Raw genomic sequence first — 15,804 nt, 5'->3', positions numbered from 1 at the left:
AACAAGGATTCCAGGTGGTGTTTGTAATGTGCCCTGAATTCAATTGCTGCTTCTCAAACTTTAACATAAATTACCTGGAGATTTTGTTAAAACGCAGATTCTGATTCTCTAGGTCTGGGGTGGGGCCTGAGATTCTACAGGCCTAACAAGCCCCAGATGAATGAAGCTGGTGCTGTCAGTCTGGGACCACACTCTGGGTAGCAAGTGACTGATGATCCGTAACGGTGGTTCTCAAGCTCCAGTATTCATCATAAAAACCCATGGGCTAGTTGAAAATATAGCACTGGAGCCTGGGGCTGGCCTTCCCAGGGTCTTTTTCTCTTGGTTTAGGAAGAGAGCTAAGAGAGTTCCTAGCCTATAATGTCCATTTTAACCTAAAAATCTCATGATGTTAATTTTGTGATTTTATAATATGTCTTCTCTTCCAGTTCAATTGTTCACTACAAAATTACAGAGTCTGAAGTTGAGTGTGTGGAGTAGCATTGTCAGAAACGCGAAACACGGATGAGCTCAAATTATGTGATGCCAAGACATGTTGATATTTGAAGCCATGTGTATCTCTAACCTCTGGAGTTCTCCTTTTCAGTTAAAGGGGACTTCCGCAGAACTCCCTTCGTGTTAGGATTTACCATTGGCAAACGACTCACTGGTTAGTCAAGGGAGCCTCCTTCACTGACAGGAGGCAAACAGGATGACCCTGTACATTTTCTGCTCTCTGCAACACAGCATACCTTCTAAAGCAGAATCATGAAAGAGGCAGCAGATCTCCCCCATCTTGAGGTCAAACCAAGGGAAAATGGAGGTGGGAGAAGATAACAGGTTCTTTATTCAGAAGAATAGACCAGGCACCTTTGAAAACCTCGGGGACTTCCAAAAGAACTTGTCTCATGATAAATTGCCTTTTTCCTTCTTTTTCTTCTCACCCTCCTGGATTCCTCTTGCTTTAACTAGCTAAAACATCCTCTATTCAAGGAAAGGCTATTGTCACTTTCCAAGAAAAATCTGAAAAACCAACCCTGTGGGGATTAAAAGCAAAATTCTGGCATTGTTGCTTTGGATAAATATTTTGCACATGACTAATACGGAAGGTGTTATCTTCCTGGAACTTTATGAATTTCTAAATAAATTGATATGAGGCTGTCATGTGGGAAATGAGAGAGAGGAACTCAGATTTTCTTGCTTTCCCCTTTAAAAACATTTACATCTGTAAAAACGCTTGATCAGTCAACAGAAATATTTGCATGACAGTGAGAATAGACCACTCAAAAACGCAATAATCACACAACAGTTTAGCCAACCAAGCCTTAGGTCACCCAAGTTTTAGATACTTAATCCAATACTGTACTTTCAACTGGGCCTTCTTTTTAGAACAAGTTATCAAAATGGGGCTACTTGGCCTTACTAATATCCTCTGCACTGGCTGGATTGGCTGAATAGAGAACTGCCATGTGGAGTGATTCAGCAACAGCATGAGACCCTAATTGTCTCAAATGTGTTTCTCAAGAGCTGGCCACCAACTTGCCCTCCTTTACTGGTCCTCGGGGCCTTGCCATTGGTTAGATACAAGCTCGAGTCAGGCCAATGTATGCCTCTGGTTTGGATGGGAAGGGTGCAGGCCATGGTACTCAGGCCTTCACCCATCCACTGTTCCTTTATTAGGTCTAAGGTCTAAGGGGTGCTGGTTGTCCAGGACAGACTGTGGAGTCTGTGCAAAGGGGAGGGAAGCTACAGTGGAGGAACCCATGCAAGGCAGTGACAAGCCCCAAGGAATGGTAAAAGCAGAACTTGAGAAAGGAGCCTCCCAAGGTAGTAGGTCCTGTGTGCTGGGGATCTAGGGAAGGTGTTGGAGGGAGAGGGGCTCTCATTTTAAAATGAAATGAAGGACAAGACAGATGGGAAGCAGCAGGATGAGCTATTTTTCAGTTTTGCCCTGAGTTGGGTTTTGACAAGACAAGAAATGAATCACTGCATTTTTAAATGTATTTAAAATTTCTATTTTTTTATTGCTAGAAATAGGTTTAACTTTTATCAGACCACATTTCTTGTTTGCAAGGCAGTGGCTTCATTGTGAAGTGTTCTGTTTGTTGTTTGTTTTGTTGACAGAGTCTTACTCTGTCTCCCAGCTGGAGTGCAGTAGTGTAACCCCCACTCACCGCAACTTCTGCCTCCTGGGTTCAAGCGATTCTCCTACCTCAGCCTCCCGAGTAGCTGGGATTACAGGCGTGCCACTGCGCCTGGCTAAGTTTTGTATTTTTAGTAGAGATGGAGGTTTCACCATGTTGGTTAGGCTGGTCTTGAACTCCTGACCTCCGGTGATCCACCCACCTCGGCCTCCCAAAGTGCTGGGATTACAGGTGTGAGCCACTGTGCCCGGCCCATTATGAAGTTTTAAATAGCAGAGGATGGCCTTTTGCCCGGGATTTTTACTTTATTGATTTGCTCGTGTGTAGCATTTCTTATGTGGCAGACACTGTTTTAAGCACTTTAAAATCTTACCTCATTAATTCTCTTAACAACCTATGAATTAGGAACTATTACTGTTTCCATTTTACAGAGGAGACTGCAACCACTATATCATCCTGCCTCTAATGTTGAGGACAATGTTCCTGTTCTGAGGTGGAAGAAGAGAAAATGGGATTAGGTGTGCTGGTTCGTAAATGCTGTCACTAGACTGATGAACTGGCTAGGTAGTCATCCCTGGGGCTCTTGCTTAAAATGCAAATTTACAGGCCTTACACCGGGATGTCCGATTCAGGAAGACTGGGGGTTTTGAAACACTGACCTAGACAATGTGTGGGGGAACCCTTGCCCTTCCTGCAAATCCAGGAATCCTTGATTGAAACATCATCTGATTACTCTAATATGAACGTGACTCCAGGGAGCAACAGTAGCTTATGCTGCCACCTCCCATGCATTTTCTAGTCCTTCCAGCTCCGGTGTCTAAACCACAGTCACTGATGGTGACAATTCTGACCACTCCACCCCCAGCTCCATCTGCTGACAACCAGAAGGCTGCCTTGAGTCCTCCGAGCCTCCCACATCCTGCCTGCTTTCCTTCCGTAAGAGCTTGGAGCCCACGGTCTTCTTAAAGTCTTAAACCATCCCCACAGCAAGACAAAGTGTGCATCTTTATTCTCTATAATTAACCGCTGCCCCCCTTTCTGTTTTGCCAACAGCTATGCGGTTCAGCGGGACGACCCTGCCACAGAGCATTATTGTCTCATTCCAGTCGAATGGACCAATGATGTAGCAATGTGTGACCTTGAGACTGGAGAAGGGATTGAGCCTAACCTCATCTCTCACCCTCTTCCAGCCTCCATTCTACATCTACTTCCAGCATCTTCTTACTTGCAGAAACAGAAGAGGTTGGAGATCCTGGCCAGTCTCTCACTCCTTTCCTTCTTCACTCACATTTTTATGTCTCTTTAAGTGGCTGAGAACAGCCATGTTGACTTCATACACCCAGAAGGTTGAGGAGAGTTTGTTATTATATCACTTTTGCTAATTTCAGGTCTGCTGATGATGACCTCAGCAAATCAACCAGATCATTTCTAACCCATCTTGACTTTAAGAAGACTGGGTCATGCTCTGGGAAATGGAAACAGAGAAGGAGATGGCTTGCAAGACCCCTGAGGTTATCACGATAAATTGGCTTAAAAGGGAGGTAAAAGCAATTCAGAGGACCACTTGGGAAAGCCCAGACAGGATATTATCGGTGGCCTGTGTGAAGTTCCCATCACCATCTAAAGTGAAAGATGCCAGAATTATAAAAACTGACTGCATTTTTTTTCTCAGCTCTGCTTTGTGACTTCTAAGAATTCAACTGCTTTTCTATTTTAAAATAGGGACATTGTCCTCCTTCTCAATGCATCACCTGCATCATTTGGGACATGCCCATCATCAGGTTGCTTTGACTGAACACCTTAAACATTTCATGGAAAACAGAAAATATGTGTAAAAAAAAATCTCCTTGTCACGAGATCCCATATAACACTCCAGCTTCTTTCTTTAATATGGTGGAAAAACATTCTAAATTCCCCAACAGAAGGGCAAGAAAACTGGAACCTAATTGACCATCTTGAAACATGTAATAAAAACAGACACATTAGCCACAATTCACAACAGGCTTGCTCCCTGAATATACACTAGTAATTATCTGAAGCAGTAACTGAATTCAGCTAAAATAGAGAAGGCAGCTATAGAGAAGCTCAGCGCTTCTCTCAGAAGCCCTAATCCTGCTGGATTCCAGTCCACTAGGTCATGATGCCCTAAGATTTCAGGTGCAGTGGCTGCAAACTGGAAAATCTCCAAGGGGAAGAGCATTCCTGATTCTTTTTGGACATAAGTGTTGGACACAAGGCGGTAGGAAATCATTTCTAACATAGCTTTCTGAGTGGCACTTGCACCAAAAGTTGGGTATTTTTTTAACCACATCCAAGAAGTGTGGATTTATTTATTCTATTATATGCCTGCCTCAATTCCAGCAGCAGTTTGGTAGAGGTTATCAATTTAGAAATACCGGTTATTAAACTTTCAGAGCAAAGCTTTAACAGCTACAGCCTACACGGCTGTTCATATAAAACCGACGTGCAGATAAGAGGAGTTTCTTTTTCTTGTTTTATTACCTTGAGCTCCTTGACTGTAGAAGAATCTTTGAGCTGACTCAACATCCAAGAGTCTATGAGCAGACTCCACATCCAGAAAATAATCCATTTTGGGATAATCCATCCTTGAGGTTCCAAACACAGAGTTTTGAGAGAAAATGTTTACTGGAACACCTATACAGAGGAAAAAAATCCGCAACGTTTTAGATGTCAAGTATAAAGTGTATATATAGATGTACTTTAAAATGATTGAAGAATATCCCATTATAATATTCTACTACTTGATTGACATTTCCAATTCTAAAGCCACCCCTCAGCATAGCTTTCCTACCATATGAGAAAATGCAGCATTTAGCCAACATTCATTAAAAGTAATATATGCTACCCTGGAAAAACAGATGATCTGATCTAAAGAGAGATAACATACCAGCCTTTCCTTGCTTTATATTCGCTGGAACATGTATTGTTAAATTCACATGCTATCCGTTTTATAAAGGTCTATTTGATAAATAGCATGATTAAGTGTCCGCCGTTGTGAGTGCTGATCCTCAGCTGATCCTGCGACTTTCGGATTCCCCTGGAGCAGGGAAAATCGCCTGGGAATCTGAGCCTCCACTCATAGATGCCTTGCGTTTATGACACTCGCTGACATATTTGCTGTACAAATGCTTTGAATTCCTTCCTTTCCAGCGATTCCCTTCAGCACATTTTATAGAGTGCTAGAGGATCGTCACCTGCCTGGCAGGGGCTGGTTTTGAGAAATAATTGTGGTTGGTAGAGCAGCAACAATGATTGCAACATTACAATGATCCCTATGATATTATCATACACTAGCCTGTCACAAAGCTAATATACTTCCCCAGAAAACATTCAGCTTGTTGGGTTCTTTTTTCAAGCCTATGTAACCTTTCCCTGATACTTGCACAAATGAATTATTTCTATTTCTGCAGAATATTTTTTTGGAAAGAATTAACAAGACAAATTCATTAAAACCAAGCTTAGAAGGCTAATCCAATTGGTTTCTCTTTCTAACAGTATGTATTTTAATTTAAGAAACCAAGTCCGGTAAGACAAAACTTTTAAAAATACTCAAAGGTACCCCAATAGCAAATATACTTACTGCAAAAAATAAAAATCAAGGGCTATCTGTCAGCGGTAAAACAAGAGTCGTTCCAGCCAGTAGTGTCTTTGATCTTGCTAAATATTCCCGGTGAAAGTAAACGATTTTGATTGTTTGATTAGAACAGTGATGAATAATGCATACAGTCCACTGGACTTCCTTTATCAGATAAAATGGCCAGAGCACGTTACCTTAGCAACGGAAGGTGACGCCAGCCTCAGCCTCTGCACCCTCCCCTGCGAAGGAAGAAAATTACCAGTTTCCCGTGTAAAACTTTGGCAGAAAATCATCAAATCCACATGTATACATCATGCAGGGCTATTCCCCAGCCCCCTATCTCTTATGCAGAGAAGTGTCATAGTCATTAAAAAAAAAAAAAAGATTTATGTCTTCATAGTTTATTTTTATAATCCCAAATCTTAGTTTGATTTGTAGCTACAAAAGAATAGAATATGAAATGATTAAAAATTTAACATATAGAAAAGTTGTCTAGAAATTTTTGTGGGGGCACCAGTTCTCACCCTAATGCTGGCCTAAGAGTGGCAGGGAATGGGGGAGTTTAGGGAAAGGCCATTTTAGCTTAGCATATGTTAGACATTCTCCTGTTATAATTAATACACAGAACAGCCACCGGCATCTAGGCTGAAAATAACTCTTCCCTTCTGCGAATCAGTCACTGGAAGAAGCTTAAAAAGCTGTCTGAAATTTCCCAGATTCTGAAAGATGCATTATAGCATAGATCTTGTGGGAGATACTCCCCAACTCCCATCCCCGGCAAAGGAAAATTAGCCAAAAAGGTATTTGAAAGGAAGAATCTAGAAGTTAGCGGATACTCACCGGCACTTGTTGACCCCTTTCAACAGGACACGGTAGAGTACAAAACAAAGCAGTGCGACGCTTCTGAGCCCGCAAGCCCAAATGAACAGCTTCTAATTTTCCCTTCAATCTCGCTTTAAAAGCACTGAGCAGAGGGAAGTGATGGATTTGCCCATTTATACTGTGATGAAATGCAACCCTTAAGAAGCGATCTGAGTGGAGCTGCTCTTTAGAACACATTAGACTGCTAATTTAAGAAAATTGAAAGGTTTTGTTTTACTGTCTTTTATGTGTTCTTCTCTGCTACCCCCTCAATTTAATTTGCATTTAAAATTATTCTCATGTCTCCTCGGCTCTCCAATGTGTGGAGTACTTTCTAATCACGAAGGCTGCTCCAGTAGGGTTTGGTGCAACACCACTTTTATTCTGAGCTGCAAAACAAGGCAGGTAGTCATAATTGTGAGCTGTTTTCTGTAACGAAATACAGAAGGCACGTTTGATGTCACCCCTTCCCCCTTGCCTGGCTTTCTTCCTTTCCTTGCTTCTCATTGCCTGGTCAAATATCCAGCGCAAATCATGCCAGCCTGCCTAAATGCATTTCTCTCTGTCCGAATGTAGCAAAATAATCCCAACCACAAAAATAAACTTTGGCTAGTATCTCAAGTTATTCTGGTTTAATATCCTTCCTACCAAACCTCAGTAAGGCCTTTTAGGCACAATGCTTTGAGATCTACATGCAGGGCATAGTGATAGCCAAATGTAAGCCCTACTGTGGGTTTTCCACAACCTCTTGCACCCTTTGTTGACCAAGCAGAATTGCTCATTAGTATGGCATGGTGTGCAGTGGGTCAGCTTGTTAAGAAAAGAGCATTTACATTTGAGAAGCCTCGGAAGGAAGACCATCAACACCACCCCTGTCCTCCCACTCCCTATACACAGCCCAGTTGGCTGCCCTTGAAACCAACCTGAAAATCCTCTGCTGTTTGTCTTGTGGGCTCTCCCTCTCCCACCCGATCAGAACAAATCAGACACCAAACTGGTGCTGCAGATAGTTAAGCCTCATGAAAAAGGAAGCTGAAACTACCAATCATATGCCCTTGTAGGAAAGTCAACTATGGACTCTAATTCTTAAAGCTTTGCTCCAACCCAAGGACTGACTTCTTTCAGGTTACTTTTCTATTCAGCACCCACTGGAGACATGCTGAACACTTGACATTTATAAGAGGAGAAAGCTGTCTTCTGGTTCCTTTTACTTACTGTGAGGTGTGGGCGACAGGTTCTGAACTCGTTATTGTAATGCTACTGAAATTGTAATGACTCATAGGTGAGAGAAAGAGAGAGAGAGAGAGAGTGTGAGAGTATAAGTCTATGCTGCTGACCAAACCTTTAGGTGAGTGCAAATGAATGTGTGATTGAAGAAAGAGAAGCTAAACTGGAAATGTGAAAAATAGAGTTGATTCCCAGGGGGTAGGTGGTGGATTTGGAAGTCAGTCATTTCTGGAGAGTTGACCAAGAAAGGGAAATTTAAAATACTTTACAAAGTGAACAAATAATTTGAAGGGGTCATGATTTAAGAAAACTCAGGAGGGAAAATTTCGACTTAAAGAAATATATTTGGGGCCGGGCACAGAGGTTCATGTCTGTAATCCCAGCACTATGGGAGGTCAGTGCAGGTGGATCACCTGAGGTCAGGAGGTCAAGACTAGCCTGGCCAACATGGTGAAACCCCCATCTCTACTAAAAATGCAAAAAGTTAGCTAGGCATGGTGATGGGCACCTGTAATCCCAGCTACTCAGGAGGCTGAGCAGGAGAATCGCTTGAACCTGGGAGGTGGAGGTTGTGGTGAGCTGAGATCATGCCATTGCACTCTAGCCTGGGTGACAGAGTCTATCTTTAAAAAAAAAAAAGAGAGAGACTCAAAAGAAAGAAAGAAAGAAAGAAAGAAAGAAAGAAAGAAAGAAAGAAAGAAAGAAAGAAAGAAAGAAAGAAAGAGAGAGAAAGAAAGAAAGAGAAAGAAAGAAAGAAAAAGAAAAGGAAGGAAGGAAGGAAGGAAGGAAGGAAGGAAGGAAGGAAGGAAGAAAGATGTATTTGGGAAGGGGATGATTATTCATTGGCAAACAGGGACTTACTTTTATGAAATAATCACTGTGTTCTGTAGCATATGACCAACTTCTGAAATAGGTTTTCAAAATTGATCTCACTCTCTGGGGAATATAGCTATAGATTTCATATAGGGGTGTGTGTGTGTGTGTTCGAAAATTATTTTTAAAGATGGTGAAGCATAGTAATGTTCAAAAGCCAATGTCAAAATCTGATTAGCTCAATTCTGTTTTGTAACTTTAAACTCCTCCAAAACAACACTTATAATGGTCTATTGTTCTGTAAAACAGTAAAATCGTAGAGGAAGGCAAGGTTACATCAAGTATTCAAACTAACACGTATTCAGCACTGAACAATTCAACCCAAAACATCCTCAAGATTTCAGCTCCGCAAAACTTAACTCAGTGTTAACATATCTCTATGACCTAGAAATAAAAGATTATTTTGAAAAATTCCAAAATAGATTCATATCTTTTACATTGATGGCATTAAAATATGAAAGTGTAGAACTGTAAGGTTGAAACATATAATCTAGAATTATTAAAAATATGTGAGATGGCAGAGAGATACATACTTTTCTCTTTTCAGTTTGATTGGAAGAGGATACGTATGTGAGTATTCTATACACAAGCAGATGTATTCAATTAATTCAAAATAGAGGTGTATTTCATGATGGAATCTAGAGGCAAGTAAAGATATTGGCTTGTATTTGTTTTGGGGTGTGCTTATTTATTGTGTTGGATAGCAAAAGACCCAAACATTCTGGGAGAGATCACATAATTTGTAAGTAGATAACTTGCTCTTTTTATATTATCCTGTTGACTTCCATTGGAACCAGCCTGGGTTTATCCTCTTTGCTAAGAGATAAAGCAGTTCTTCTTATTTATAATTTTACAATCAATTTTCCTTGTTTAATTGCTTTATATTCCTGAGCTCTCTAGAAGACCACGTTTTATATTTGTGTTGGACTATTGAGGTTTGGCCTTCTACCTAAATGACATCCTGGAGAAGATTCTTTTTTCTGCTAATAAACCCAACTAGCTTTAACTTTAAAATATTAGAGGCTTTCTTAAAGTGTGATGATATTTTGGATCTGTTGGTTTGGTATCTAGATTAATAATCTTTGGTGAAGTGCTAGCTTGCTAGACAACCACAGAAAACAATATTCATTCATTTTTGCAAAGATCTGACCCCAGAATGTTTCAATAGCAGTGGTTCCCTCTGCTTGATAAGTCACTTTATCTCTCAACCCCTCCCTCGAAAGAAATTTCTTTCCTCTTTCTTTCATTAAAAAAATTAACAGTGATGGAGTCTTGCTATATTGCCCAGGCTGGTCTAGAACCCCTGACCTCAATTGATTCTCCTATCTCAGCCTTTCAAAGTGCTAGGATTACAGGTGTGGCCTCCTTTCCTTTCTTTGTAAAGCTTATCATTAATTGATAGGGTACTGCAAATATTTTATCTAAGGCTTTATTTGTATTGAAATCTTGCTGGCAGAGAAAACATGTTAAGCCATCATCAGTTCTTTTTGCTTTAGAGTAATGGAACTTCCAGTTGTTTCTTGTGAATAAGTTTTGATGATACTTAGAAAGCTAAAGAAGGCTGGGAAGATTGGAAAAGTGTGTGGAGAACGAAGTCTCAGGGAAGAGGACCTTAAGTCTATTCCGTACAAGCCTATGGCCATGTTTTGAGGGCTTTCTTAAGTTTAAGATACCTGGTGTTCTGCTGGCAGAAAAGGGTATTAAATTTGTTAGCATCTCCGTTTGAACCATGGCCTGAAGCTGCCTTATAGATTCAGAGGTGGATTCATTAATTCGATTCAACAACGTTATGCCAAAGGAGTTTCCCCTTGGGCCAACCTCAGTTAGCAGGAAAAGTCTTCGCACCAAAACCACAAAGCCCTCTGCTCTTGAAACTGCACTAGAGAGAGCCATACTGGACATGGCGCATGCTGGACAAGGTGCACACTGGACAATATGGTGGGGCCAGGGCCAGGCAGAGGACATCCTTTGGCTCCACTCGCTGCCCACTTCTGAAAATATCTTTTCCCCTCTGTTAATACTTTTTAGAAAAGTCAGTTGAGAGAGGAAAGAACAAGAGTTCACATGTCATCTTACCCTTCTGCCAACTGGATTCTAGTAAGTTGATCTTACTTATGAAAACCTTTTTGTTTCAAAGAAAAAATAGTCAGATTCAGTCCCCATCTCAGTGCACAGGTCATTCATCTGGAAATAGGGGAAGGGGGAAATGTTGAGTAAGGAAACAAGAAGTTCTCTAGCAACTCTTTACTTACTATAACTCAAATATCTAAATACGAAAACATTAAAATGACCACCCAATGATGGAGAAGTACATTGACAATAGTAATTTTTTACATGAATTTCAGGATATATAATAATGATACTTGACTTATTCCCTCCGGCAAGAAAATCACATTGCCTTCAATTCTTTCATTCTCTCTCTCTCTCTCTCTCTTTCTGTTTCTCTCTCTCTCTCCCCCTCTTTGTGTGTGTGTGATTTATTTTCAACTCTCCTGGAGAAGGCTGACAAATTAGTCACAAGTTCCCTAGTGGGAGGACTAGCCCTTTCCTAGTCCCCCTAAAAATTCAAATAGTAACCTAAAAACATCCAAACACATATTCAAGAAAGAAAGAACAATAATCTCTAAGAGCCACAAGTCTAATAGACCCTACGTTGATGATATGGCCCTTGAGCCTCCAAAGCATATTGAGCAAATAGGACTGAACATAGCAGTGAGAGCCCACGGGGAGGGAGGGAGGGAGTGTGGGTCGTATCTAAATAATAAAGGACATAGATGACTCATTCCTTTTAGGTTTAAAATACACGGACACATTCTACGGCAAAGTCTGTATGCTTAAATATCAACACTTAATGGTTTTCTTATGTATATGTGCAAGAACATTCAATGCGTATCTTTGTATAGCAAACAATTATTATTATTCATGACATAGTCCCCAGTTTAATTTGTTGTTCAAAGGTAAATGCTTTTAGGATCTGTCACCTGAAGGCATTGAAGAGTATCATATCACAGGGATTCAGTTTCCAAGTAATAATTCTCTGCTCCTTGTGGATTAAAGATAACAGAAGACTAAACTCCTCCCTCGTAAGAGGAATGGCTTTATTTGTCTTTTCTGAAACAAAGAGAACCTTGTTGGTATTTATTGCATTTTAATATATCATAAATATTATCAGTAAATGAAAGAAAAATAATCTGTCATATTTAGCCTCAAAACACTCATTGCTGTATAATGAGCACCAAAGAAATGTTAGCTAATCATTTAGGAGATAATGCAGTGAAGTAGTTTAAAATATCATCTAGGGGATCCTAGTTCTGCAGCAGAACCGTGCACACTAATCTCCTTGGGTCTCAGTTTCCATCTCTAGCAGAGGAATAAAAATCAGGGCCAAATGAGACAACACAGAGCCTAAACACAGGAAATATATAGGTTAGGTAGTATTTAACAATATTTCTTGAACAGCCTACATGTATGCAAGGAGTTGAGGGAATAGAGCACCCCTTCCCATCCACCCTAACTATATCCATCTAATATGTTGAAACATTGCCTCCATCACTCCAATTGCAAATAAACTCTTAGTCCTCTGAAATTCAGTAGTATTTTGTCTATATCTCTAACGTATGTTGTAGTTAACTATGTATGTATACATGAAGATTAAATGAGTTAATATGTGTGAAGCAGCTGGAGTAGTGCCTGGCTCATCGTACACACCCAAGGAGTGTTAGATATTATCATTATTTTTCTTCACAGACAGTGCTTCAAGGCACATTTTTTTTTTTTTCCTGGTGGGCCATATAAAGTAGGAAAGCATTGAGGACGCATGCCAAGACATCTTCACCAAAAGGACATCTGTTATTCTTTTTACTATCCTGCTTTCCTGAGAGAAGTTTGCAACAGTGAATGACAAACGAGAGCAGAATTTTCATGAATTCATCTTCTCTTTCCTCAGCCAAATTAAATGACTCGATATATGTAGATGCTTGGCACAGAGTGGGCACTTTATACACTGGGTAATTGCTCAACAACTGACGTTCCGGCAGGGTGCAGTGGCTCATGTCTGTAATCCCAGCACTTTGGGAGACTGAGGTGACAGGAGAGAGGACTGATTGAGCCCAGGAGGTTGGGGCTGCAGTGAGCTGTGATTGCGCCACTGCACTCTAGCCTGGGCGACAGAGCAAGACCGTATCTCAAAACGAACAAACAAAACAACTGAAGTTTCTATTTTTCCAGGGATTGGTCCACAGATCTTGCCCACTATAAATGTTCAGGTATTATTCATTTCTTCATCATTGTTTCATTAGCAGATGATAGTTTATCACTCAATATGTGCCAGACACTGTAAATAGTTGCTGGGAATACAACAATAAGCTAGTTTGATTCCTTCCTCAGGAGATTACAGTTTAGCCTGATCTTTGATTCTCTTAACATTTTTTCATGTGAAGGCATACACTGAGAACAAATCCTATCTGTAAATGAGCAGAGATGTCTAGAAGCAGTCAGGTCCAGGGTCTCAGCCACCAACGACCGAGAGAGAGGTATTTTGGTATGCTGGTTGGGAACCTTTGTGTGGTGTTCAACCTTTAATGTTTTTAATTTCTCCTTAGCTTTTCAAATTAGATGGGAATATGGTACTTAGTTGGTGGTAGGGGAGGAAGGAGTAGACACTCAAACTTGGTACTGTGTTTAAGGCTGAAATTGTAGGGTGGCACTCTCATGTCTGAACTTTGAATAGCAACACAAAGGATTACCGGGCTGGCTGATGAAAAACAACACGCACACAAAAACCAAACCAACAAAACAAAAACATGTACCACCATGTTTTAAACGAATAATCTTTAAAAATGGTTTCAAGAGCTGTTGGTTTTAAACCAATTGATTTTTAAATGTGCTTTCACAGTACTAGGATGATAATTACCTTGAGTGAGTTACCATCCATCACAGGCTCTTTTGTGTATTTCACAGATCTCTCTTGGGAGAAAAATAACAGAACTGCATTGCATTTCACTAGCCTGGGAATTGTGGGACCCAAGGTACTTGGGAGAAGTTCATGTTCTTTAGCCCTTAGAGCCTTGGGAGTAACATTTTTCAGGTTAGTATAACCTCCTCTATCAGGGTAAACATTTGGGCTGCATTTTTTTTAAAGAGCCCTTGATTTAAAAAGCTGGTAGCGGCAAATAGCAAGAATCTACCATCACATTTTTAACATAGCTCTGGAGGAGCTATGATTTAAAATCAAAAGTCTTCTCATTCCTATGGCAACCAACGAAGTATTCAACCAATGTTACATGCTGTGTCCATTAAGCGCTGTGTTCCTCCCCCACCTTCTGCTGCCTCCCTCCCTCTGGATCAACCTGAACCTCACTAAACTGTATACCTGGAAAAAGGCTCTTTTCCAGATGCAGAATTGGTTTGCAACATGCAAGCCATCAAACCCATGAATGTAAAAGGGAAGAGTCCTCCCAGAGGAAACCTTTACAAACCCAAAGGGAAAAAGTACCCCAAAATAGAGACACCGTCTGCTTCCTTGATTTGACATGTTTGAGAGCTCCTTGTTTTAAAGCCAGACACAAATCTGTGAAGAGATTCCCTTGAGTTACAACCCTTTTTGGGAGCAGCTACCATGAAGATAACATATGTGGTGAGACAGAGCCAACAGCACCCACTGTGCTGCAGCACAGCCATGGGAACATTTATCACACATTCCCAGGAAGCTGGAGTGGTTACTCATGCTTATAGAGAAATACCCTCCCTGAAGCCACTGTCTCATGGGTGGTGGGGGTTGGCTGCCACCACTACTGCCTACACTTCGAGGAGGACTCCAGTGGCTTTATGCTCTCCTAGAGGGCTCCATTTTTCAGTTCAAAGCTGAAGACTGAGATTCAAAGGCCCCAAAATCAAGGAAAAGCAGAGTCTGAATTCTGGCTGTTTCTTTGAAATTTCCAAGAAAGAAAATAATTTTCAGGGTGGAGATGGCCAGGGATGCTTTACATAAAGTCTTGCATAGATTCCAATGTGGATGGACTAGTCATTTGCTTCTGGTTCTTTGGAGAGGTTCAGAGGAACATTCTGAATTACAAAGAAGCATCATACCGCCATTGGCTTCTCTTTGGACTCCAATCCCTGTCCTTGCGTTCCTGGGCTTCCTCAGTGAGGGTGTGTGTTTAAGAGGAAATTGGGTGAAGACTGTCCTCAATCATTGCATTTGTGTAAGTGTAAGGACTAAGAGGTCTGTTGCTCTGTAACTTTAGGCACAGTGCTTCCCAGCTCTGGGCTTTCCCCCCGTCATTTGTACGACAGTGATGTTAAACTTTTTAAGTTTAAAGTAAGTCCAAGTCTAAGGTATCTATTGCTCAAAAAGTTTAGAACTTTTAGAACTGAAGTTAATAGAATTGAGGCCTGATTAAAACTTCCTATTTCTTTCTTTTTATAAAACGGGACTAGGTTATGTACAAGCAGACTCTACTGTGAGACCCACGGTGCGGGGTCTTGATGCTCAAAATGTGTCCCTACATGGGCAGCATCACTGGGACCTGGGAGCTTGGGAACGGCAGAAGCTTGAGCCCTAGTCCAGACCTCCTGTTTCAGAATCTGCATTTTAATAAGATCTTCAGGAAATTCGTGGGCACATTAAAATGTGAAAACCACTAACAGAGTTCTTACAGAGGCTGTGTTTCTCTAAATTTGTTGGCAGCAGGATCAACTGTTTTAAGCACCTTGACTTACTTTCCCCCTATCCCTGGTGATGTTATTAATGATTATTTTTTCCCATCTAACAGGTGAGAAAACTTAAACTCATAGAGATTAGGTAACTTGCCTATAGTCACACAATAGATTATTAGATGTTGGGGCCGAGATGGATTTAAGATAGACTTCCTTGTATCGCCAATTAGCTAAGAGGGAGAAGAAACCAGGTCTTCTTCAGAATGTCCACCATAAACCTCCCTTGTTTATTAACAATAGCATCCCCTGGTATAAAACCCTTTATCTAGCCTTACCCATCTCCCTGCCAACTTGACATTGTACTTTTCATTTTAAAGATGATCATTGGATTCTCAAGACAGCCACATGAAAATCAACGGAGGGATTCTCCATTTTACTCAATTCTGCAGAAGAGGACAGAAAGTC

General features: G+C 40.8%; 1 protein-coding gene across 5 annotated transcripts in view; it reads right to left on the bottom strand.

The window, feature by feature from the left end:
* PHACTR1 (phosphatase and actin regulator 1) overlaps positions 1–6,782 on the bottom strand; it is a 578,071-nt gene extending 571,289 nt beyond the window's left edge. The window contains exons 1-3 of one of the 5 annotated variants that reach the window (XM_050789316.1): positions 6,562–6,782; positions 5,916–5,960; positions 4,626–4,778 (exon numbers count right to left, since the gene is read on the bottom strand). In XM_050789316.1, the coding sequence (XP_050645273.1) occupies positions 4,626–4,728 (103 nt within the window). In that variant the 5' untranslated portion in view covers positions 4,729–4,778; positions 5,916–5,960; positions 6,562–6,782. Of the gene's footprint in view, positions 1–4,625; positions 4,779–5,031; positions 5,269–5,724; positions 5,896–5,915; positions 5,961–6,561 lie in introns of those variants that run through there. The other 4 variants (XM_050789314.1, XM_050789313.1, XM_050789315.1 and 1 more) reach the window with 4 other exon arrangements.
* Between the last annotated feature and the right edge of the window lie 9,022 nt (positions 6,783–15,804).

This window comes from Macaca thibetana, chromosome 4 (genome assembly GCF_024542745.1).
Source record: "Macaca thibetana thibetana isolate TM-01 chromosome 4, ASM2454274v1, whole genome shotgun sequence".
Lineage (NCBI taxonomy): Eukaryota > Metazoa > Chordata > Mammalia > Primates > Cercopithecidae > Macaca > Macaca thibetana.
This window is presented reverse-complemented; position numbering and strand designations above follow the sequence as displayed.